We start from the raw sequence: 26,257 nt of genomic DNA, 5'->3' as shown, positions 1-26,257 counted from the left end.
AAAAAAGTGTAGGAATTTGTCTACTAACTCTTCAAGAGTGCAATTTTCCGGACTGTCTCCTGGGTGTCTGTTGGAGTCACTGTTCCTGTCTGGCACAGGATCTCAGCACTCTTCTGCAGGATCTCCTCTGTGACATCAATGTGAAAACTAGTTATAGAACATGCAGAATCAAAGGTAGGATCATCTGATCTGATGCTCCTCTCCAAGTTTTCATCAGTCTCCAGATTTGTCACCTCTTGCTCAGTCAGCTACTGTCTTTGCTTCCTTCTCTCGCCATGATACTGAACCCAATGGGATTTTATCATCAAAGACTTGAATAGATTTTGACATGATTATAACATGCGGTTCTTCTGTCTGTCTTGTTCATGTTCAAGTTGAAGGACTATCTCCTTGTTTGGGTCTGTATTTTCATTGATTTGATAATGAAGTTGAGGTTCCTCAGAGTTGCTGAGGCCTTCGTGTTGGTCAGGCTGAGGAACTATCTCATCTTAATTTATATCCTCACTTATTTGCCCTTGAGCTTCAAGTTTCTCCAGGTCATTGAGGTTCTCTGGCTCAAGGCTTTGGTCAACTTGGTTGCTTTCTCTTGGTGTCTCAAATGTCTCTTGGCTGCTTTCATCTTTGGGTGTTCCTGTCATTGGATATGGAGAAGATTCATGGGAGACGGCTTCCAAAGGCTTAATCTTTAGCGTAACCGACAGAAAAAAGGGAGGAGCAAGAAAAGAAGGAGAAAAATTATTTGACTTACAATGCTTGAAAAACAAGCAAACCAAAAAACCCATTATGAATCCCTAACGTCCTCTCTGTATTATTACCTGTGACTCTGGGCTGATATTCTGTGTCACTCTCTCAGCCAACGTCTTATGTAAAGACTGAAGTGGGTAGTAGAGGACATGACAGACAGCCAGAGCAGACATGCCTTCATCATTTAACTTATTAACATCAGCCCCGCTGTCCAGCAGCATGTGGATGACATCGACATGACAATTAACCAACACAGACACACAACAAACCTCATTGATCATCAGTAAGCATGCATTTATTGTGGATCGTTATTACTGATCTGAAACCTGTAGTTTATCCATTTATTCAATGTTCCTTTGAAAAATAAAAATCAATGCTGCCACCTTCTGGCAAATATTAGTCACTATTTACATGCCAAGAAGCATTTAAAATGAGCATTTTCTACTGAGTTAGATTGGATCTTGCTTGTATCTTGCTAAAACTGAAGCTTACCGTGGCTGCAATGAGAGCCGTATGTCCCCGTGCATCACTCACGTCAGGATGGACTTTTCCATCTCTGAGGATTCGGAAAAACATTCCTGCATTCACCACATGAAGCTTCCTTGATCAGCTTCTTTGAGTTCAGCTCCAAGGGACCTTTGGGTCCAAACTGAGCCATGTTCATATTCTAATGTGTCTGTCTCAAATCTACGAGTGGAAAAAAATGAAATGGATAAAATAAAGGTAAAAAAAATTATAATAATAATAATAATAATATTATATATATATATATATTAATTAATGAATTAAAAGATTAAATAAAATTAAATTGTCTGGCAAATAAAATTAAATATACCTCAAAATAAACAAATAAAAATCAATATTTAAAATATTAAAATAATATTTTGAAACATTTTAAAATCTTAATAGTACTAATTAATCAAAATAAAATAAAACAAAACATTCATCTTACCTGTGTCTCTGAATGTGTGCATTCATACACTGCTGTAGCAGCAAGGCTGTCACTACTGCTCTGTGCTGATGTCACTCGTACCAAAAAAGTGAAGGTCCAGTTCCTGGCGTAGACTCCTGAGGACGGGCAGATGGTCTGAATCTGTGGTGTAGCTCTCAATGTCTGGAGGCAGGATGAAACGGTCCTCGTCCTCTGACAGACCCTGATCGGTGTCTCTACTTGACTCCACATCAAGAGGAAGTTGAGGTTGTTTCAGGTGTGTCTTTGGCAGGCTGGTCATGTGTTCCGGGAAGTCCTCTAGACTGAAGCCGTCCTCCAGTGTGGTGCAGAGTTGCAGTAACCTCTCTCTGTGCCAAAGAGCCACATCCTGCCGCCCATCAGGGTATGTCATTTGGCCCCAGGGCCAAAGCGTTCATCAGCGTGATACAGACCCTGTAGATGAGTAGAAGAGATTATCTTTCAGTATCTATTGTTTGATAAAAGCAATCTTATTGTTAGTGAGCTATGAATTATTCACCTTAAAAGATGATCCATCTGGGAAAACTTGTATTCCGTATCCCTCTTTTCGGTTCAAATAAAACTTTCCTATGTATTTGGATCCATCGGGCCAGGAATACAGGCTTTTCCCATGACGATAATCCTTAAAAACGGAACCTTTATAGAACTGAATAAAACATGAAAATAATTTAGCGTCAAAGTGGAAAGTACTCAATGATGTTTACAGAGAAGAGTGGAGCAATAAAAATATTTTTTAAATATTAAATTCTACAACTAAATATTATCTGAGGTGGTTTATTTTCTATTAATTTCCATTCATTGATTTTGCAATTTTCTATCAATAACCATTAGCATTTAATGTTTATTTATAGAAAACTGAAAATCAACGAATGGAAAAATTAAAAAGACAAAACTAAATAGACAAAAAGGGCCTGATATGTATATATTTAGATTTTTTAGATTATATATATAGAGAGAGAGAGATTTTCCAACTTCACACATTTCTGAGCACATTTTATTTTCATTTCCATTCATTTATTTTTCAATTTTCCATCAATAAACATTATTATTCAATGTTTATTTTTAGAAAATGTCAAATCAATGAATGGAAAATGGACAAAATAGACTAAAAATTATCAAATAAAAACTCAAGCCTCACACGGCTAAAATAATATTTATAATATTTGAAATTAGTAAAAAATTAAATGTATTTTTCTTTTTTTATTTAGTATTTTTATCAAATAACTGAATAGAAATTCAGCAGACTGTGAAAATTATGACAATGTTGATTTGAATTGTTAGATGCGCTCAAGATCTGGCAGGTTGAATAGTGATATTGAATGTTTTTAAAATGAGCTACTTAATATTACGTTGTATAATCGTTTATCAAACATGTTTGTGCAACAATGTCCATTAATGTGTAATAATGAGTTCATAACTTAAAACTATCTTAGAACCAACAGACCATTATATGTTATCATGTTACATATATGAAGTGAAACATACCTCTCCATTTGGCCATGTAAAGACACCAGTGCCATGCTTCAGGTTATTCACGAATCCCCCCTCATAATTACATCCATCCTGCCATTCCTGGATGCCATGTAGGCCTACATTTCTTTTACAAAAACTCTCTCTTCCCCACATTACTGTTTTATCCTTCTTATTCGGTTCATGTCATAAACACAAATGCTACACTTCAGGTGAAAATAAAGTCCTCATTAAATTAACTGCAATTAAGCCGGTTCCTCTGTAAGATAGCTGGTACTCCAGATGGTCTATTCATGACATAACATACATGACAAAGGCCGGCGACCCTCTTCAAATCTCTCTCTCTCACACACAAGCCCACGCACATCCATATCTGCGCTAATAATGTCTGTTTAAATAACTTACTACATAATTAATCTGTTTTCATAGGTGTGTAACGCGCCAGGTTATACATTACAAGTGGCTGAACGCACTTGAGTGGCCTTACAGAAAGATGAACATTTAATTAAGAATCAATGATCTTCTGAGACTGTCGAATAAAGAGCTAAAATAAAGACTAAGATACTCCTAAGAAGAAAAAAAAGGTGGTTTGCTCGTTTTAGGTCAATTTTGATGGTTTGGGTGCTTTTACCAGCTAAATATACTTTAGACCAGCCTGCCCTGGAATACCAACTAAACCATCATAGACCAGCTAAATGATGAATGAATATATTTTGTAAATATTTGCAATAAATGTTAAAAGAATAATCATGTATAATATAACATTGTCACAATTAAGTGCGTCACTTAGTGATAATTATTGAGTGTATGTCCTAAATAAATGACTAAATATACATTCATAGATTAAAATTATCATATAAAAATAGCCAACAGTACATAAATATATTACAATATTTTACATAATTAAAGGCCAAGATGTAAAAGCAACACGATAGCAAATACCTCCTAGTCTTAGGTCATGTTTGATGGTTTTAGAGGGAGTTTTGGCGCTTGTTACCAGCTAATCCGTTCATTTTAAGGCCAGTCTGGAAGTCTAGCTAAACCAGCTTAAACCTGCAAAATGACCAACAGAATCATGCACCGCGGTATTTATATGGTACTCCAAGGTATTTGGAAGAAATAACATGGTAGTCTTGGGTTTCTTGTATCACCTGTACATTTATTGACCAACTGCAGTAAAAAGCTAATATTTACAATGTTTTTTTCTTTTCTTTCCTGATATGTAAAGTGCCAGATTTTAGAAAGTATAATCTGGAAGTATATTCAAATTCATGCCCACAGGCACAACACATTCTGTCATTGTTGTATTAAAATATTTTACATTGTCCAACAGGTTTTTCCAGATGACAATCCTCTGTCCAGAATGTGTTGTGACAGAAATTGAAATGAAGCATAGTGGAAAAAAAACATCACAACGAAGAGACTGATGTTGTCACGCTATTTACAGTACAATGACAATCAAATAAATGCTCTGAGTAAAACCACCCATCTTTATGTTTTTATCTAGTAGCCAGGTGCAAAAGGAGGTGGATTTAGGTACTCCGGTGGTAATGCTCTATCTGCAAAGTTGGGAATCCCATCAGATGCCCGACGGCCAACATTTGTGGATTTTTCAGGTAACTCCTGATAGTCATTTTCCTCCAGTTGTTTAGGGTTCATGTTACTGCTCTTCAAAGCAGGAAAAGGTGCATTTTCCTGACACGCATCTTGAGCGATCTCCTCATACATGTGATCCTTGGAGCGGTTCTTTTTAAGCTTTTTCTTAATTTGTGCCAGGCCCATGACCACCGGTTTCAAGGGTTGTTGGTTTTTCTGATGGGTATGGCCTTCAACAGGTCTGTCGGGTGGGATTTGATGTCTGTCAGAGCTTACCAGTGTCAACCCTTGCGATCTGTCAGCCTCTGCGGTGGCTTGCTGGCGATTTGGCAAGCATGCTCTGGACGGTAACTGTGGTGGAGTGTCAGCTATGGTGGTGTCATTTGGTGGCTTGGACTTAAATATTGTTCTAGGCTTTAGAATAGGCTTTGTTTGCTGATCCTGAATTTAAAAAATCCATTATTAGCCATTAAACAACCTGTTCCTTAAAACACAATCACATATACTGTCCTTTTAAATGAACAGTTCAGTTTCTGAAAATGTACTCACCCTCAGGCCATCCGAGATGTTGATGAGTTTGTTTTGAACAGATTTGGAGAAATTTAGCATTACATCACTTGCTCACTAATGGATCCTCTGCAGTGAATGGGTGCCGTCAGAATGAGAGTTTCTTACAAACATGCAGATTTTCACATTACAAGCTGTTAATTGATGGACTGGAGTCATGTGAATTACTTGTGGATTATTGTGATGTTTTTATCAGCTGTTTGGACTCTCATTCTGACGGCACCCATTCACTGCAGAGGATCCTTTGGTGAGCAAGTGATGTGATGCTAAATTTCTCCAAATCTGTTATGAGGAAGAAGCAAAATCATCTACATCTTGAAAGGGCCTGAGGGTGAGTACATTTTCAGTAAATTTTCAATTTTGGGTGAGCCATTCTTTTAACTACAAGACAATTATATAATTTGTAATTTTATAAATATAATCACATAATCTGTTGATGCTGTATTACCGCGCTCTGTAGATTCAAAGAGCTCAATTCCATCTCCAAGCTGGGATACAGTCTCGCAGAAGGACTTGTAGGTAGCGTAAATGATTCGTTTTGGAGCGGCGAAGTCGGGTTGTGTTCAGAGATATTTGAATGAGCTGTATGTGTTGGAGTTGAACAATTTATCCATTCAACCTGTCCAGGGTTTACATCTTTCTTTTGAGGAAACAACAACTCAGCGTAGTTATTTTTGCCACCCTGCATACAAATGAGACCATAAAAAAGACCAGACATACAAAGATAACGATTCATGTTGATGGTGAAAAAACATTGACTCTTTTTCCTCTTTCCCCTATACTATTTAACAATGCAAAAGTGAACAAACCTTAATATTATATATCTTTATATAATTTTTTGTGATGTCAAAATCTTTCTAAATGTTATAAGAGACTGGGACTATACTTCTAGGTATTTCTAATAGATATTTTTATAATGTGTTATTACATTATTGTGTAACTCTATACCTGTTCGCAGGCCACAGTGAGCAAGTCATTGTAGGGGAGAATGGGGTTTCTGCGATGAAAGGCCACCAAGTCATGGAGGGAGCAGAAGCGTGTCTTTTCTCCCACTATAATATACTGGTTATCTGGCAAGACGTCAATCATGAAATGTCTGCAGCGATCTTCAGCTCTAGGAGAAAGATTTATAGGTGACCCTTTGATTCGTGGAGTCATTCATGTACAGTACTTGTGAATCAAACTTCCTTATAGTGAAGTTTATTTACTGACAACAATGGCCACGATGAAACAGACTTACCGATTAGATAATGTATAACCCACCCTGCTCTCGCTAACACGAATGAGGAAGTAACCAGGAGGTTTGCACATCAGCATATCCTCCGCAGCCCTACAATAAAGAAGTATTTTATCTGACAGATATCAGTAACCTGATTCTCTGCTCTATGATGTCATTGTGTTCATGATAAGACATAGTCTGAGCATTCATGCTTAGTTTTGTAACATAATACAGTATTCGATCCATTACTTCCTGGATATTATTCCATGGAACCATTCTGGAACAATCCCATTCTTCAAAATGCAGCTGCGCTGGAATTCAGTGAACCAGTCGAATGCTGCATTACTGCTGTCATGTGGTAAAGGCGCAGCCATGACATCCAGTGTGTCCTAAATGCACAAATAATTTGGATGGTAAAATGTAAATTTTTAACAACATGAATATACGCCAATGACATTAATTTTGTGTCCCAAATTATTTTAAAATACATTAAAATACTATTCATTCAGACAATGACTTAAATACACCACTTCTATGATGAACATGTTTAAATTAAAATCCTTTTCTTTTCTTTTTTTAATCTATGTGAACTCTCCAGAGATTAGAATAAACAATAAAGTGTCAACAGATATAAATAAGTGAATAAATAAATAACTACGTGCATGCATACATAAGGATTACATTTTAAGTTAAATTAAAGCGGAACATATATCACATTCAGGAAGTTACACATATTTAAAATCTGTCAAACTGATCAGTAGTTTAATGAGTCACAAAATCTTGATTACTCACTCTTAAATGACCAAACTAGTTTAATGTTGATTTACTAAATATGGAAGTTCCATTACTTTTAGCGCGCTCATTTGCATATATTTAAACATTAGTCTATATTCTGCGTAATGCATAGTTGACGTAAAGGAGTTTTTAAAAGACTGCCGCTATTATACATAATAATATATAGAAAAAGGTAATGTTTTCATAACGCGTAACTCACCTGGCGAGGCACACAGTACAGTGACGGCAGCTGACGTGACCTCACCTGTTAAAAGTGTTGTGTTGGGTGTGGTTTAAGCAAAAGGTCAACGACACATTTCAGATCATGAACTATTAATATCTAAACGCTTTATACTTTAAGTCATCAGTCGGTGTCTGGTAAAAACATATTAATCAGTTTACAGACGAGTACAGTTGATTTGTGCGCGGGGCATAGTATGGCGTTTGACTTGATATCATGAATATTAATTACGTCCTGTTCCCTTTCCTGAATCATCCAGTAACACAGCCTAATTAATATTCATTAGGCAAGTCATTCAGCGAATCAGGAAAGCCTGCTCGACATAACGCAATCAATATGAATTATCCCGGACTTCCCGCTAGTTGTGCTATGCACGTTTAACCTTTGCCTCTCAGCAAATCAGGTGGGTGTGCTCGGAGAACGTCACGTGCCTTAATTAATATGTATGAGCAAAACCTTCGCTGTGGTGGGATCCGTATGTTCACCTAATATACAGTTCAGAATGGTTCAAATAATTTTTTTTGCGTCAGGTGCTCATATACTGATACTCATTTACTGTATCAAGTACCACTCTTGCGTGAAAGGTTTCTCCCAGGCGCCGCAGGAGAAATAGGCAAAAACGAAGCAGCTTTAAGCATTTTGAAAGTCTGTAAAAATATGAAGCTCGTGTAATTAGACTGTTCTGGACAATAATCAAACACAAACAGGCTTTTTATAAAAATTTATTACACAGAAAGTGGAAAAGAAACGTTTGAGGCATTTTGAAAATACTCATTTGACAGGAAAAAAGCAACAACGCATTCACAGAAATTCTAGGGAAGAGCTAATATTTCTTTGGTCCCCATTATGTTGTGGTTCCACAAAATTATTCAGGTACTTTTAAATATGCCATGGTACATGTCATGTGCATATCAAATATACCATCGTATTATCAATGGAGGAATGTACTGCTGCAGTGCATCACGTGGCCAGCAGATAGAGCGCATGATGTACATGAGAAACACTGCAATGAAAGCACCATCTTTAACGTCTTCATCTGACCGGAATGCGCAACTTCAAGTGAATTTCTGCTCAGCATATTAACATATTCACTTTCCATGCGGTATGACATTTGTTAAACTACTTATAACGTTGTTTTAGTGGGAAAACTCGGCACCTCAGGTTTTTTGGCTATTTTTGGAAGTAGCGATACCGAGCCAACTTGGCTAAAAGCGCAAAAGAAATACCTCAGAAAAATTAAATTATTCGCCTATTCGGTGAGAAAATGGGGCTCAATAGATTGCGAGTTGGAATGAAGGAGAGTATTTGTGGAATGTTGCAAGATGGACGTCGTTCTCTCTTATCGTCTCTTATAAGCTGTTGAGCTCCTGAAGCGTCTGATCCAGAACTTGATGCATTCCGAGGTTTTCTTCTTTTGCAGTAGATAATTTTTCTAAAAGCAAAAATGAAAAGAACTAGTTAGACGCTACTGCTGTAAACATGTATACTGTACACACGTGAAAATAGGCCTACAGTCTTAGTTTAGTGCACTTCATCCACAACCACACAATAGTGAAAAACATCGAATTTTCATTTGCTTGCATTGAATGGTCAGTGTGTTAGTAATAATATGAAATTACAATGGCGTGTATGTCTAAAGAAGAACTTTTCTAATGTGAAGATTAGTAAAATATTCAATATTTGTAAAAAAAAATATTACATGAATACAGTAGTGGGAAATCAGAGCGGAATGTAACCTCACCTTTGTGGACATCAGAATATTATATGGAAGAGAGGAGTAGGAAACTTAAGAATGTTTAATAGATATATATATTTTAAAATATTACATTTAAAAATATTACCGAGTTGAGAGCTGGGCTAAGCTGAGCATGTTGTTATTTAGTTACGGAGTCTGATATTGTTTTTGTGTAAAGATCCCAAATTTCTCAATTTCTGATACTTTTTCAGAAATGAATTTCCATGACCAATGCATACCCACGACCTTTCCAGTTGTTTGTGATTAATGGGTAATCATTTTAAAAAATCTATTTAATTCAGGCAGATTCACTAATGATTCATTCAGACAAATTTGTCAATGAACATTGGAACACTGGATTCGAGAACAATTCGCTCACAAATCGCTACGTCTTATCTTACAAGCAAGTAAAATATTTCATCTAGGTCTAAAAAGTCCTCATATTTCAAGGATTTTCATCACTGTAGGGACCCTTCCCAATATTCAAAATGAATCATTAACAATTAAAACAAGAATGACAGGCTGAAATGAAACAACAGGAGTGTTTTATTGAAACTAGCGAAGGCACATTGAAGCAAACGTGAAGAAAGTGTCTAGAAATCTGAGATAGCAGGAGGTGCAGCAGAGTGGAACAGAGATGGATCTACAGGGAGGTCATGTCATTTAGAGCATGGTCCAGCTCCTCAGAGATGGCTTTATACTTCAGCTTCTGAGCATAGAGTTCATCTGAAGATTGGCAGGAAAAACAGGAAAGCGAAGGATGAGAAGCAGCAATGGACAGAAACCAAATGAAAAAGAGAAAGACAAGAAATTAATGGATATATGAAGACTAAACCTGCTATGAAGATCATGTTCTACCTGGAACAATATAAGAAAATCATGTGCAAACCAACAATGACTGTAAATTTCCATCTGGCCCAGAGAAGATATGCTCCCTAGTTACTTTTACTAGTCATATATACTTTTAATAAGCAAATGCAGAGTTTGGTCTCATAAAGAGTTGACTTTGCGCTGTAAGAAACAGACATACTTTATTTCTCTTGGGACAGAAGCTATACCAGGCTTGTTCAAACCGATTCCATATACTGAGCCGAATATATAATCTTCCAATGAAAGGTTCAAGCAGCTGAAACATGAGCTTGCCGGAACTCTGACATAATTACTTTAATACAATATGGTGTTGTGTGTTTCAAAGATTGTATGGCCCTTATACAGACAGGGAGCATGACCCTGCCTGTGACCTGTACACATCCCATCCACACAAGACTTTTCAATGTGTCCTGCTTCGCCACTGGTCATTTCTGAAGGTGAAAAGTTCATTTAGCCAATTCCTTACCTTCACTTTAGTTTTCATAAGAACAGTTTAGTGTGAAGTGTTGCTTGCCAAGTCAAACTATAGTCAAAAATTGCCCTTTTGAAAAAGTTGTTAGCTGCATCATTGTTTACAAATAAAATATAGTTTAGTATATTAAATATATTTAGGAGTAAAATATATTTTAATTTATGTTCTTTCCATCTGTACCAGTTAATTCTGACTGAATGAAACCATTTGCAAAAAACGAACCTCCCAAACCAATCGAATCTAGTTTTTGAATCAGTTCATTCCATCAGAATGAAGTGATTCACTAAAATGGACCACCCAAATAAATCAAATCTAGTTTTTGAACTAGTTCTTTTTTTCTGAGTGAAGAGATTCATTAAAATGGACCACCAAAACCAATCAAGTTTTGTTTATGAATCAGTTAGCTGCTTCTAAACAAAGCCATTTGTACAACTGCCCAAACCAAACCAATCAAACTAAAATGAATCATCTTTCCCTATGTTTTTTCTTGTGCTAATCTCGATTTACTGGAGAAAATATCTCAATCCTGGAAAAGTAACACTGCTTTGAAAACAGCTACTGTGAATCTTTATGAACAACTTCACTGAAATAAACTATTTGAACAAAGTAATTTACTTCAGAAAATCATCCGAACGAACAGATGCACTGGAAGTCATCAACATGTTGTCATGCTACACGGCTACAACAGTAGTCATTGCTAATTACTGGAAAAGCTACAATACAGTGTTTTGAAAACAGCTACTTGCACTTCTACAAAATGTAGTTACGCAGACTCTCTATGTTCATTTAGTTACTCCCCAATATTGCTAAACCGTTTCAGTTTAACTTCTGGCTCCACTGTAAACTTGTTTAAAAAGAACTCAGTTAAAACACAGATTACAGTGTTCGTACCTTCCAGGTCATCGATGGATTTTTCCAGTTTGGCCACTGTCCTCTCTGCAAATTCTGCGCGGGTCTCAGCCTGAAAAAAACAACAGGGACGTTGAAAAAAGACATTTGGGGGTGAAAAAGGGCAGCTTATCTTTGACCCTTGTCTCATTTATTGCCGCATTTACCTCCTTCAGCTTGTCACTAAGAACTTTAATTTCCTCTTCATACTTGTCTTCTTTTTCTGAGTACTGAAACATGCAAACAAAGACAAGCAAATCTATTTCATTTTCTGTCAGCATTGAATAAACTCGGTATTGTCCTTAGAGCTATTGTTTTGTGAGAACTTTAACCGTAAATGACTGTGTTTTAGTTTCAAAGCAATTATCAGGCTCTGAAGTCGAGCGATGATTATTATAGAGGTTTGAAATTGTGACTTTGTGAACATTAACAGATAAAAGAAAGATGTTGACTTACTTTCTCTGCCTGAGCCTCTAGGGATTTAAGGTTGTTGGTAACGTTTTTCAATTCCTCCTCCAAATCACTAGCTTTGCTGGAAGTGTTTGAGAAGAAAACAATGTTTTAACTGGTCAACCAACAAACATTCCCATCTTAGTCTACTTAAAAATGTGAGAATAGGCATACCATTCAGCGACTTCGGCTCTCTCCTCAGCTCGCTCCAGCTCCCCCTCGAGAATCACCAGTTTACGGGCCACCTATAGCAAAGATGGCGTTCAGATAAAGAGCTTCAAACTTCACACACATTTTACTTTCACTTTCACTTTTGAGATCCGCGATAACACGGACTCTATACTATGGAGCCGCAGTACTTACCTCACATTTGACAAGATTAGATGTTTGTCATTGGTGCTCAGGATCTGCAAATCATTCGCCATCGTCCTATCAGACATTTCTCCTTACTCTGTGTATGTGCTAAGTGAACTTTCATGTACTGTAATCCAACAGGCTACCGCTAGCAAGCGGCCATCCTTTTAGTGGCTCTGTATAATGCAGTATTTGTTTCACGTTTCGGGCACACCCCTAACCCCGCCCCCCGATGTCATCGTCCATCACGATGTTTCACTGTAGACATCGTCCGATGCCAATTTGGTAGACATTGCCCAACTCTACTTGTAACTCACCTCTTCGTATTTGCGGTCGGCCTCCTCGGCGATATGTTTGGCCTCCTTCAGCTGCATTTCCTGGATCTCCATCTTCTCCTCGTCCTTCATGGCACGGTTCTCGATTACCTTCATGCCTCTGAAGTTGAAACAAGCTGTTAGTTATTAGGTCATCAATAGGAGATGTTATTGATGACCTCTTCAGTTAATATGCTGCAGATCAACAAAAAAAATGGTTGAGCTTTATTTCATAATCAACAGCATTCCCATGGTAATGAAATCTGGAAATGGGAACTGACCAATGAATTTCCATGAGGTTTCCAGTTGTTTGTGATTACTGTATATGATTTTTTTTTTTTAAACATTGATTCAGACAGATTTTCTAATGAATCATTCAAAACAATTTGTGAACCAGTTTGAACAATGCATGGGAACATCATGGAACATTTTGATTGCAAGGAATTTCTGAAAATTCATGGGAAATTTCCTTTTAGCTCAGTTCTGAAATATTTAGTAATCATATTTTTAGTTTTTAATATTTATTTAAATATTAAATGAATATTTTAAATCGTTTTTAAATGTTAAAAAAAAATATATAAATCATAAAAGGTAGAAACCATGAATAAAACAGCCAATAAGTCTGTTTCCACCCTCTTAGGTCTTCACTCGAGAGAACCATGTAGTTTGTACCCAAAGCAACACAGCAATTCATTCCTTCCACAGTTATTTATAAATCAAAGGTTTCCATTAACCTCTCGCTCTCGTCTGCTGCTTTCTCCGCCTCTTCCAGTTTCTGCAGTGCAGTTGAAAGTCTCTCCTGAGCCCGATCCAGTTCCTCTTCTACCAGCTGAATCCTGCGGTTCAGACCCGCCACATCACCCTCAGCCTGACGACAAAATAAGGTCAAAGGTTACTTATATACAATTATATACCGTCTACAAAAATATGCATGTGGGATATAAAATAATGTTTTCATATTTTTTCATGTGTGTGGGGATTCTTCCGACGATGACATTATTTTTGTCAGTTTTTTTGCACAAAGCACAATCAGCTGCAGTAGAAAAAAAACATTTTTACACCCTTTACGACCACCACCACCCGGTGTGACTCAAACAAAGATTGGCCTCAGAACAAGCACAATAGTGCCTCTGTGACATTTCTCACAGCAAGACCGTCCAGTTATTGCACTGATAATTGCAGCTATAATTATGACAGATATCACCATGGCTCTCTCACAGTGTAGACGCTCAACTGAGCGAGTACGCAATTCTCTCAGAACGGTAGGAAAATCTCACAGCCAGGAAACTGCATCTAGGTTTGAAAGAGGAGACAGAATAACAGGACATAGGGAAAAAGTTAAAAAAGAGCAAATCGTCCATTTTCTGAACGCATCTTTGTTTTGAGTCAGAGCTGCTATTACAGACTCTTTTTTTACTCTACTGTTTTCTATAAGGTCCAGTGGACTATTTGGAGCGTGAATGGTAGATCAAGGCTGACGTACCACACTTTATCCACCTTATTTTTCAATGCGGAAGTAAGCTGTTTTATGTAAATGTTCGTCTTCTGCTTCCTTATCCGCAGTAGTGAAATAACGAGAAGAATAACAAAGTGCAATAAATGGTAAAATTGTTTGTGCTACAAGCCAGTGTGTTTATAATCGAGACAATACATTAAAATAATATAGTAAGAAACACCAGTTTGCAATATCAAGCAGCAAAATGAGCTATTTTGTATAGCTAAAACTAGCTCGAAACAGATGACACCGGAAGCCAGAGACATTCAATTTACAAATGGCCATGCCCACTCTTACGGGAAAAATAAGGTGAATACCACACCAGTGATCAATGTGACTTTATGTCTAGAAATATAACTTTTTTCTCATAATAACAACTTTTTTCTCATAATTGTGACTTTACTGTATATCTCACATTGCAACTTTATATCTCGCATTGACAATAACTTTCAAACCAACTGTAAATGTGACTAAAATAAAAGTTTTCATCTCGCAATTAAGGGAAATAAAGTTGGAATTGCGAGATAAAAAGTTATATTTCAAGATATAAAACATTTCTTGGAATGGTGACTTTTTTCTCATAATTGCAACTTTTTTACTCACAATACAACTATCTCACAATTATGAGAAATATAGTTGTAATTGCGAGATATTATTTCAAGATATAACATATTTCTTGTAATTGCAAGTTTTTTCTCATAACTGTGACTTTGTATCTCAAAATAGGACTTTATATTTTGCAATGTGCGAGTTTGTATCTTGCAATTTGACTTCATATCTCACAAAATGCCATTTAAATATGCTATTCAATATTGACATCAATAAAGAAAGGGCCGAGGGGTCAAATGAACATTTATTCACACATATTCAACCAAGACATCAATGGAGTAGGAAGCTGACCCCCTTTCGAATAAAAGAGAGCCAGAGAGGGGAGGAGAAAAATGCACAGGAAATGGACACACTCCACATCCTCTCCCCTCCCAAAATGATCATTCAGTTCGGGGTCAGGATACTCCCTCATGAGCCATGCCCTTTCCTTAGTCACCGCGTTCCCTGGCTGCTTTAAATGCAAGCCATATATGGTAAAACAAGCTCTGGAGAATGCTAGTGGTGAAGTGCCCAAAAGATTTAAAAGCTAAAGAATAGCAAAAAAACACATGTAATCAAGAATTGTCTGGACGCAGCCTTGAACATTTCATCATGTACAAGACAAACCCAAACATCCATATGTGTGATATGAGATGGCGACATTCCCAAATCTATGGATTCCCAGGGCCATTTAAACCACAGTGCACTCAGATCTTGTTAGAGCGTTCGTATCCAATTATACATTTAGGGTTGAAATGTGGGGGAATCACCTGTGACTGCTGTCGACTTCCTGAAGCACAGTACTATTGCACAGTATGTGACATTGAGCAAACACTGAGACAAACCCTATCAGTGTAATGACCTTTTTATGGGCTGATATTATGAAAATAAGAACTATCGGATGAAAACGAACAGTGCCAATTAAGTAAGGAAGTGAAGGAAATGAAGGCTCATTTTCAAATTCATATTAGAAACCTTACTGGTAAAAGAGCCAAAGAAAAAGATGCTGATGCAAAATGATTTGTGATTTCTAACCAAATGCAAAGAAAAGCAGAAGATTGTTGGAGTATTGTAAAGTAAGTGACCACTTGTGTGACTAAACTTTAAAAATATATGCAAAAGAGGTCTTGATATCATTTCTAACACCATGGGAACCTGTCGATGCAAATTTGAGGAGCCTAATGGTTTTTGTTCAGGCTTCACATGTTTCTGCTCATGTTCTTGACTTTTAACCCCACTCTGAATTGACCTACATAAATTAGGGCCATCATGGAGAGGCCATTGGTCACGTCATGACCAAGTCCAGCAGCATTCTGTCACACTAAGGGTGGGAAAACTCCCACTTATTAAAGCAAAGCCAGCAAAATTTGTATGACAAACATATGACTCGACACCACAAAAGGGAAAGAAGGAAGTTGATGTAGGAGAAGGATGTGACCAACAACCTCCCTAACATTTCTGAAGATCTCCATTAAATGTAAAAGTCAACAGGTCCTAGACAATAGACGCACTATTGGTCTACAAACACTTGAAGAACGGGACTTTTCTTAAGCAGTGCCAGCTTCATGCATATCTGCATGGTCATCTGAATACGAAGAGGGTCCACAGGAAACTCCAGTGTGGAACAAGAGACAACATCCTGACTCAGTTCCTTTGGGAGCTCAGGATGGGACATCCTTTGGGTCTTTCTTGAATACAGCAAAATCTAATTCTTGAGTTCTATGAAAGATCTAACAATTCTTCATTGTCTAAACCAAAACAGGAGAGCATTCCCATTTCCTACAGTTCCATACCAGCGAGTTCAAATCAGACGAGATAGACTGAAGGGTTCTGGCTGTATTTCCTTACAGCGGCTTGAACATTAAGTCCTCCACACGGGATGGGTCAGAAGATTTCATAAAATGGAAATCCGCCAAGGACTGTGGGGGAGGGAGGCTTCCTTGACAAGCATCTTCGCTTCAAGGAAAACTTCCTGATTTCATCATATTATTCATCTAAAATAAGGGATTTTATTGAAAAATATTATTTAATACGTCCAAATGAACCTGATTACACCAACAGTTTAGGTAGAAATTGCTCCACCAAAAATGCAATAACTACCACTTTACTTTGTGTTTCTGTCTCATTGGATGGATGGATTGATGGTTTTATGACTGAAAACATTAGGTTACATTAAAAAAAAGTCAATTTTAATCCATTGGTTTAAGATGGGGTAGAAACATCTCATTAATAGACAGACAGACAGACAGACAGACAGACAGACAGATAGACAGATAAAGACAAAAACGTAACAATAGTTAGTTAAATACATTAGGTTACACCAAAAAAAAAAGTCAATTTTAATCCATTGGTTTAAGATGGGGTAGAAACATCTCATTAATAGACAGACAGACAGACAGACAGATAGATAGATAAAGACAAAAACGTAACAATAGTTAGTTAAAACAAATAAATGGTTAATTGTGTAAATTAACTCAAACAACGGTAAAATGGTGTAATAAACCCGCATGAGAAAACACTGAGGCCTAACATCTGCCCAAAAGCAGATCTGGGGGTCGGACTGTCCCTTTGGACCAACGCCTTTCGTTCCACAACCTCACGTCTGCTTCCAGGTCTCACTGTTCACCTAAACATACAATTATAGTCTTGAGAGGAGCCCGGGAGCTTTTTATAGACGCCTGCGTTCACAGAGGGAGCGCGTAGAAGAGTCCGGAGAGTGTAAAGACGATAAGCAAGAAGAAAGAAAGAAGATTTGTCTCACTTTCTCCCGGAGCTCGCGCTCATTGTCCAGCTCGCGCTGTAGAACCAAAGCTCGATCCTCTGCGTCATCCGCCTGCTGCTGCAAAGTCTGGATCTTTCTCTTCACTGCGTCCAAAGAAGTCACACCTGTCATTTTTGATACTTTACTATATTATATTTACTACTAAAAAACGAAACAAACTGTGGTCAGGAAAAATAAAACGATGCGGAAAAAAACAACGCTAAACTTTTCAAAAAGGCTATAAAAAATAAATACATAAAATCCCAAATATATGGACGTTACAAAAATAACGGAATGCTAATGAACTTGGATGGCCAGTGCAAAAAAAAAAAAGGAGTGAAAACGACACGAAATGTGCAATCCAAATTCTTCCCAGTCCGGATCAATACAAAACGGTTCTTCTTCGCTGGAGGTTATTTCTGTCTCATGGAGTCATTGGAATGTGAGAGAATGTAAGGAGGCAGAGCTTCTGCAGAAAAGTTTCAACGCAACTGTGGAAAAGTGAGGTCCCCGTGACGTCATTATGGGCGGGGCGCCCATTGAGTCATAATTCAGTCTCATTTGATGTTAATTACGTTTTTGTATAAAGTTTGACAACTCTAAACCATAGAAAGTAGTACTATTTTGGTGTAGCTATATTTACTCGTATTTTGTTAAAATTATAAATATTTAAATTACTTTATACTACACTGTAAAATCATTTTTTAACAGAAATGTAATGTGCAAATAAATTTGAATTTCTTAATTCTATAGATGTTTCAACAACTGTATGTTTAATAGCTAAGGGGTCACATAAAAATCATGTTATACACCTTGATTTTAGCTGTTATGATTTTAATTAAGTTATATTATAACATCTTATAAATAACTTAACATCATCTTGTGTCCCTCTTGGCAGTTTTTCGAGGCCCCTTATTTGAGAAACACTGTTATTTCTACCTGACCTGTCCATTAAAAATACTTTAGCTGATGTAACTTAGCGTATTCAGGTTGATTCAATCATTTCAAATAATATTTTTAAATAAGATTTTAGATGTTCACATTAGCTTTCAAAACATTTTTACAGCATATCAAAAAAATATCTTACACTGCAAAATGTTTTTTTTTTTTTCCCCTTAATTTGTCAATCATTTGATTTTCATTTCAATTCTAAAAATTAAAATTCAAAGTAGTCAAAAGGTATGATGCATTTCTCACTGCATATTGTGGCTTTGCCACCACTTTGAGTTCACTTGCTAATTCAACACAGCAATCAAACGCAATTTTTTTAATTACATCCCCCACAATTAAACCGTCGACGTTACACACCATTTCATGTGTGACACACGTTCCTCAGAAGTGTGCTTTTGTTCTAAAGATGAGCCAGCGATCTCAGAGCATTGATTTAATTAGTCACAGGAGTGTGGCCCTCTGTGTTTGCTTTCGCTACATTCTTGGGATTCCTGGGCTGCTACATGGCAACCGAAGTCCCAGTCTCCCCTGCTGTTCACTGACTTATCAGTAACAGGACTTGAAAATCCTTTGCTCATTGAGAGTATCTTACCTACTTCTTTGGCGTTGCGAATGCAGATGTATAATTTGTTTACAGTTTCCTCTAATGCATGACATGTGGTAGACTTGACTGGAGCACATTTTCAGGGCACTGCTCCAAGGAAATGTGTTTGTATCCCCAGTTTCAGGCCTCTCAGTCTGCCTAAAGAAAACTAGAACATTCTACAGGAAATGAATCTTACTCAAAAATGCATTTGTCCTCTTATTGAATAAAGTTTGGTGTCACGGTGTGTCTTGTATAAGTTTTTTGTGGTCAACGACAACATGAAGAACATCTCTCTTTAAATGGATTTACCCTCATGCTGGAATCATTAAGGACTGACAAACAACCGATTTGCACCTCCTCAGCTTCCTTCTCAAACTATGCAGTCATTTCCTTTGAGGTCACATTGTGAGGAGTAACCCGAGCTTATCAGAGCAGTGGACAGGATGGACCACTTCAGGCCCATGTGTGATTACGGCAATTTTCTCACTCGTTCCAAGGCCAAACACATTTCTACAGGTGAAACACGTTGTGAAAAAAATTGTCTTGTCTGAATCAGGAGAGAAACATGCCCAGATCAAGTGCTGTTTACAAGCAAAAACAGCGCAAAACAGTTATGAACAAACATAGGTGGATTTTTATGTGAAAGGGAATGGATGTTTTTACTGGTGGAAGTGTTAGGATTTTGGACGCATATTTTGTCCAGAAGCGATGGTTTAAAGTTAAAATGCCTTTTAATGATGGATTTGTTTCTTACAAACATGCAGCTTTTCATACATTGATGGACTGGAGTCATGTGGATTACTTATGGATTATTGTGATGCTTTTATCAGCTGTTTGGACTCTCATTTTTACGGCACCCAATCACTGCAGAGGATCCATCTTGGACGGCCTGTGGGTAAGCAAATTCTGAGCAAATATACATTTTTGGGTGAACTATTCCTTTAAAAGTGCCTAATTTATGTGTTTAAACTTGAACATTATCTTTTCAGTGAGTGATGTGTCCGTTTCAAGGCATTACAAAAGTAAACCTGAGGAAAGAGGTATTTTAAAAGATGTATGTCTTGTGTCTACATGTTTTATTGAGGTAAAGCTTTTTATTGCCCTATAAATTCCCATTTGAAACACTTTGAAATGGTGCCGTGACCCTGAAATGGACCACCTGGGATGAGAGCCGCAGTGACAGGAAGTGAAAGCATCATAACAAAGCCTAAATGTCTCAAGTTGTTTATCATAGAGGAATCATGTCTGACTCTGTTTCATTGAACCCTAGTCTAAAGGAATGTGTCACTTACATCAGCAGCTTTTTTCTCAGACACTTCCAGTTTCTCTTGGGCATTTTTCAGGGCCTCTGAGTACTTGTCCAGTTCATCTTCAGTCTGTTTGAGCTTTTTCTGCAGGCCGACCAGTTCATCCTCCAGCTGTATGAGGAAGAGTGAGTTAACATATCAGAGCACTGTACTCTACACATAACTTAGGGGAATATATCCCAGATGTCCAAACAAAAATCTGTCTGGAATGCGTATAGTAATATTGAGAGTATTATCAACAATTATCACCCATAATATTATCAAACATTTTTATAGCAAAATCACTGTAATAAGAAAAATATGAATAATGAGAAATATTAAACATATTTATAGTGCATAATATTATTTAAAATATATATTTACATATTCATAATATATACAGTACATAATGATTAAAAATTATATTTTATTGCTGTAGTCTAGTGGTTAAGGCATATACCCTAAACAAAAAAATATATAAATAAAAGTTTATTCATTTTATGACTTATATTTAATTATATGACCTTAATAATAATAATATTAAAATTTATAATAACCTTAATAATAATTGTAATATTCATCACACATAAGTTATTTTTATTGTTGTATTCTAACGACTTCATGCCAGAATAAAACAATAACATAATTGTAATAATAAATATAACTATTGCTGTATAGTGGTTGTTTTGCACTGTCTAAATAAAGACAAAAAAAATACATGATTATTATTAATGGCATGTTTATGCATTTTATGTTACATATAATTAAATTCATGTTATTTATCATGTTTTTATTGGTGTTAAAGAGTACAACAATTAAATAATAATAATTATTAATATTACTGTTGTTGTAAGTATTATTAATATTACCGTTGTTGTAATTATTATTAATTTTAATTAATTAATACATATCAGAAAAGATTTTGGTAACCCATATTGAAATCATAGGCCCACTCCCTGGACAGAAATAACTATATTTAATTTTAGTCTGAGGTAAACTTGTCATTTGGCAGTAAGTGAGATAAACACTCACAAACACTTTGCTATCTGTGGCTATCAGTTTGGCTGGGTTCTTGTGTTTAAGAGAGCATCTGTTAATCTCCTGGGATTCCAGACAGCCTCACTTCTCTTGTCCATTTATAACCTTAAGGCTTGGTTTCACAGTCAGGGCTTAGACTAAACCAGGTTTAGGCCATAGTTCAATTCAGACATTTAAGTATCTTTTATAAATGTTCCTTAGAGAGAGAAAAAAAAACATTACTGGTGTGCATCTTGAGACAAAACTATGGAACTGATATATTTTAAAATATATCAGTGCGAGTTTCTTTCAGATAAAACAGCTCAGATATGCATTTTAGTCTGGGACTAGGTTTAAACCTTGTTTGTGAAACCAGGGGTAAGTGTTCTAAATGGTGTAAGACAGACATACTGATGGTTTGACTTACAACCAAATATTAATTAGGAGGAGTAAGATTTCCACAGTGACTTTCTAGAGTACAGTATAATATATACAAATATATTTTTATTAACTACATACTATTATAACAATATCCCAATTTACAATTTTTTTTTACAGAATTTATTATTCGTGATTAATGTTAATTTAGAATGTATTCAATTATTGTTCTTTTACATTAACCAATATTAATAAATGCCTTTAAAGTATTGTTCATTGTCAGGTTTGATTTTTACAGATTTTTTATAGGATTCCTAGATAATTGTACATAATAACCACTGCTGTGAAAGACCCAGAATTGCAGCGCAAATGCATACTTGGTTTTCAAGTATGAGGTCTTGGCTCACTTCTCCTTGATTACAATCATACAGTACAGCCTTGACTGATGCTGTTGCCAGCTCTTTTGTTAGGACCTCTTACGTTTTTCACTTCACTCTCCTCTATCTGGATTCCTACCTGAATTTCTAAGTTCTTACCTGCTTGCATTTGTCCTCAGCAGCTTTCTGTTCTGTCTCGGCCTGCTCAGCTCGGTCGATGGCATTCTCCTTGTCCAGTTTGAGCATCTGCATCTTCTTCTTGATGGCCTCCATGGTTGCAGGTTGATCTAGTATCTGGGTTGAATATGAAATTCAAGCTACGGACGAAGTGCAGTTCTTGGTCCTTCAGTCGAAACTGTGGTCAGACTAATGGATGCAAGAGATTTAGGAGAGGAGAAGAATGCAGCTGATGCTGCCTGCAACCAAGAGCTGCCAGCAATGCTGGATCGCTTTACATAACCCAACCAAAGTCTAAAACACCCTCCCCCTCCCCAACTCCCCGTCTCCCTATCTAAACACTTGTGAGAAGGAATGGCCTGGACCATACACAGCCAGAAGCACTTCTCCTTATTTGGAGTGGTGCATATTGTTTTTAAAAAAGGACCAAGTGATGGAGAGGTGAGCAGATAGGACCTGCGTCCAGATTTAACCCTGTAATTGTCCATAAGTGTGAAAGAACTTTCATTGCAATTCCTTGTAATACTCTTAAAAATACAGGTTCTTCGATATTGATGGCATGTTCTTCATTGTCCAAAAAGGTTCTTTTGATTATTAAAATGTTCTTCACACTAACAAAAAATTGTTTATTGTAGAATTAAAAAATGATTCTTACATGGCATCACTGCAAAAAAAAAAAAAAAAACACTTTAGAACCTTTTTTTTTTTTTAGAAATGTAGGTGATATACATAAAAAATTAGTCTAATGATTTCATCCTAAGGCAAGTATCAATTATATTATTACTAACATTTATGGTTATGTACTTTTCAAAACCCCTAACTCTAAGCAGACATAAATGATACATCAAATTGTGTGGTTTGCTGAGAGAAGGCGCTATTATTTTCTTATTACGCAGCTCTCTGGAATACTCAATACTTATTGGTTAATCGCAGCATTCTGCGATATGATATTCATAGTATTCACTGTTGTTCATGGCAACGCTTATTCAAACTACTCAACGCAACTGGTGTCATCTTGTGTCTCAGTTACCGATTGTACTGAAAATGACCTCGGGGCATTTCAGATGACATTTGTCTTGTTACTAGGCCGATCATTTTGTACATTGGAATGGCCTTTTTTCTTAGCAGAAGCTTTAGTATGAGATTCTAAAATCATTTCAATTCAAATCAATATTAAAAAAAATTGTATTCTGTGAGTAGCTTATTGTTTGTAATTTTACTCTGCTGGCTAATAAAATGGCCAGAAATCCCATAGGTACACAGAAACTTGGATGTGGGCAATTATTAATTGGGTAAGAAGCAACCACCACAGCAATGCACAAAACCCCTATCAGAACGCATTTGCAACCCTATATCAAATCTCTGGCAACCACTGAAAATTTAACATTAAATAAACAATATTGAGATCTGTATAGAAGTAAATCTTCATATTCAAAGGAGGAGAAAAAAGTTTTTAAAAAGTAAATGTAAAAAAAATCTAAGAGATAATTTAGTACAAGGGTTAATTATACCTAAAGCAAACAAATTTCTTTTTATTCATTTCATACCTTGTTCAATAAAGTCTGACATAAAGCAATTGCACACACTTGATTTAGAGTTGTTGAGACCCAAAGTGCTAAATGGTCAGACTGTTGGGTTTAACTGCTTTGGCACTCAAAACTAGAGCAGACGTGCAGAATGTAACACTCTTCTCTGACTGGCTCTCTTAACTGCTATTGGAAACAGCCATTCTATTAGAAATGTTGTGAACTACAACAAACAGTCATTTAGCTTCTTCTAAACTGGGTTTTCAGTTTTATTTTTGCTCATAAGCTCTCTTTAAGTTTAACTAAACAAATCCTTGAATTCCCGCCATGCCACAAACCACAACTTTAGCATCAAGGTGGTAAAACTGCGAGACATGTTCAGCATGTACCTCAGACATACTCGTCTGTCAAACAGATGATTCACTCTCCACAACACCTGGATGAACATTCTGAGAAGAGTGTCCAAAAACACCTGTGCTCCAGACAAACAGCTTCTCTGACGTCTGCGCATGTCATCGTTACATATGACATCATGACAATACACAGATGTTTGGCACCTGTATACCCTCTCCAGTGTGCTCTGTCTTTGTTGGCCTCCCTAAGGCACTGTTGTAAGGAAAAGACGTAATGAGATTTGGCTTTCGTTCAGCATTACTTAATCATGCCTGCCCTGCTGAGCTTTAAGGATGAAGGGAAGTATGAATGTGTGTCATGTTATTGGGCAGTGCCCCATCGTGGAAGAAGTTTAACGGACGAGTACAACACAAAGTGTACTTTGTAAGATCAGCTAACGGACAAGAACATGCTATGAAAATTCTTTAATCCAGTAGAAAGCTAAAAATTAGAGCAATGTTCCAAGTAAAATACAGGTTAAACTCAAGATTGATTATCACATAAAATACTGTTCCTCAGTCCCAAAAAAAAAAAGCACTGGCAAACATTTTTAGTAATTTTAATTAAAAAAAAAGTTATTTTAGAAAATGTAAAATTGTGTAAAAAAAAATAAAAATAAACGAGAAATTAAAAGTCTCAGTTGTGCCAGGACTACTCATTATTTATTGACAAAAAATAGTTGTGTAGATATCTTTTGGAAAGTGTAAACTTGTGTAAAAATATTATAATGTGTAAAGTCTAAATTGTCATATTGTCGCAGGACAACTCATTATTAAAGTTTACAGTTCAATATTTTCTTTGTCAATAAATAGTTCATTTAGAAAGTGTAAAATTTGTAAATAACATGTATAAAACTGTTAAACAAAAGAGTAAAAAAATGTTAAGTGTTTAATAATCTAAATCATCATTTTGTGGTGGGATAACCTATTATTTATCAACAAATAAATTATTATTTATTGATACGAATGTAAAAAGTACTGTAAGTAAAAAGTCTTGGATTCTATGGTAACAGTAATTTTTAAGTCTTGTGGCTATACTTTAGAAACTGTATTTTAACTTTCATTACATTTACAATTTCCACTGAAAGTGGTTTACTGTAAACACAGTTCAACATTTTTTTCTGTAGTAATTAACATGCCTTAAATACTTTCCATAGGTATTAACATTCCTTTAAACTAATCTTAATTTGATGGAATTTACATATGAGATCAATATGTACTAGTCTGCTATCATTACTAAAGCATGTTGACATGCCAAAAGGGAGTAAACCACACTAAACACAAAGGAAAAATTGCAAGGAGTGTCTCTTTTCTATGTACAATCAACTAACTAAAATAAGTACCATTAACTTAACTACATTTTTTCAGTACACACACACACACACACACTTATTTTAACTTCCCCCTCAACTGTTGATGTATTTGCATGCTTCTTTTAAGTGCAGAATGATCTGTTCTGTGGGAAATGCAGGTATTCAGCTGGAGATAAGACGAGAGGAGATGACTGAGGGAGTGATTGTGACTGAGTGAAACAGAGGCAGAATATCACAGGCCCCTCCCACAGGAAACCCTAGCTCAACTCAGCCGGACCTTTTATGGTAAAAATTCCCCAATCCGCTGGCTGCCTGTTTTGGGACTCGATTTAAAGAAACAAGAGCACAGAAAGTGCAGCCACAGAAGTTTGATTTTAACAGTAGCAAAGAGAAAGATAGACTAAAACAGCTACATAGAAATAGTTGTGATCTCCTGTTATTTAAAAGTGATTAAAACGTGACAGGATAAACATGAAAAACAACACTGCTATCTGTGATTATGTAGTTCACAATTCCATTGCTCACCAGTTTGCTTTACAAATCCACCTTAGGTTTGGTATTAATTATAATTAAACATTACATTCGAGTTTAGCCTCAAACGTTCCCACATGCTAGCTCACATCAATAAAACACTTTAGCTTATTTGAAACGCTCTGTCACTAACAGTTATGCAAATTGCAAACATTGACAACTGATTCTAACTGCACTAGCAAAAACTAAAGTGCCCCCTTGTGGTAGCCTATATT

General features: G+C 36.4%; 2 protein-coding genes and 1 pseudogene across 6 annotated transcripts; all 3 read right to left on the bottom strand.

Annotated features, from left to right (window-relative positions):
* The window catches only part of LOC107588114 (ankyrin repeat and MYND domain-containing protein 1-like), a 17,229-nt pseudogene extending 13,889 nt beyond the window's left edge, over nt 1-3,340 (bottom strand).
* A 982-nt stretch (nt 3,341-4,322) lies between these two features.
* LOC107588079 (hematopoietic SH2 domain-containing protein homolog) lies at nt 4,323-8,183 on the bottom strand. 3 transcript variants are annotated; one of them, XM_016276086.1, is made up of 6 exons: nt 7,561-8,183; nt 6,816-6,955; nt 6,588-6,677; nt 6,296-6,461; nt 5,796-6,029; nt 4,323-5,221 (listed from the first exon to the last, which is right to left on the bottom strand). In XM_016276086.1, exons 2-6 carry the CDS (start codon nt 6,938-6,940, stop codon nt 4,688-4,690), a joined length of 1,149 nt encoding a protein of 382 aa, XP_016131572.1. In that variant the 5' UTR covers nt 6,941-6,955; nt 7,561-8,183; the 3' UTR covers nt 4,323-4,687. The 3 variants fall into 3 exon arrangements, with proteins under 3 accessions (XP_016131572.1, XP_016131574.1, XP_016131573.1); XM_016276088.1 differs by having other exon boundaries at nt 7,606-8,183; XM_016276087.1 differs by lacking the exon at nt 7,561-8,183 and adding an exon at nt 7,359-7,448.
* Nucleotides 8,184-8,276: 93 nt separating this feature from the next.
* Nucleotides 8,277-22,556, bottom strand: LOC107588080 (tropomyosin alpha-1 chain). Of its 3 annotated transcripts, none has more exons than XM_016276089.1 (9): nt 22,263-22,554; nt 20,338-20,463; nt 13,399-13,532; nt 12,668-12,785; nt 12,171-12,241; nt 12,003-12,078; nt 11,714-11,776; nt 11,550-11,619; nt 8,277-9,013 (listed from the first exon to the last, which is right to left on the bottom strand). In XM_016276089.1, exons 1-9 carry the CDS (start codon nt 22,374-22,376, stop codon nt 8,931-8,933), a joined length of 855 nt encoding a protein of 284 aa, XP_016131575.1. In that variant the 5' UTR covers nt 22,377-22,554; the 3' UTR covers nt 8,277-8,930. The 3 variants fall into 3 exon arrangements, with proteins under 3 accessions (XP_016131575.1, XP_016131577.1, XP_016131576.1); XM_016276090.1 differs by lacking the exon at nt 8,277-9,013 and adding an exon at nt 9,033-10,042 and having other exon boundaries at nt 22,263-22,556; XM_016276091.1 differs by lacking the exons at nt 20,338-20,463; nt 22,263-22,554 and adding an exon at nt 17,509-17,996.
* Nucleotides 22,557-26,257: the final 3,701 nt, after the last annotated feature.

This window comes from Sinocyclocheilus grahami, unplaced genomic scaffold, assembly GCF_001515645.1.
Source record: "Sinocyclocheilus grahami isolate Dianchi unplaced genomic scaffold, SAMN03320097.WGS_v1.1 scaffold98.1, whole genome shotgun sequence".
Classification (NCBI taxonomy): Eukaryota; Metazoa; Chordata; class Actinopteri; order Cypriniformes; family Cyprinidae; genus Sinocyclocheilus; species Sinocyclocheilus grahami.
This window is presented reverse-complemented; position numbering and strand designations above follow the sequence as displayed.

Coding starts and splice junctions, on each gene's coding strand:
- LOC107588080 (XM_016276090.1), bottom strand. CDS start 22,376: ATGGAGGCCATCAAGAAGAAGATGCAGATGCTCAAACTGGACAAGGAG. Junction 12,079..12,170: donor AGAGCCGAAGTCGCTGAATG/GTATGCCTATTC, acceptor AAACACTTCCAG/CAAAGCTAGTGATTTGGAGG. Junction 10,043..11,549: donor ATCCATCGATGACCTGGAAG/GTACGAACACTG, acceptor GCCAATCTTCAG/ATGAACTCTATGCTCAGAAG.
- LOC107588079 (XM_016276086.1), bottom strand. CDS start 6,940: ATGGCTGCGCCTTTACCACATGACAGCAGTAATGCAGCATTCGACTGG. Junction 6,462..6,587: donor GGTTATACATTATCTAATCG/GTAAGTCTGTTT, acceptor TCTTTCTCCTAG/AGCTGAAGATCGCTGCAGAC. Junction 5,222..5,795: donor CTTTGAATCTACAGAGCGCG/GTAATACAGCAT, acceptor TTTTAAATTCAG/GATCAGCAAACAAAGCCTAT.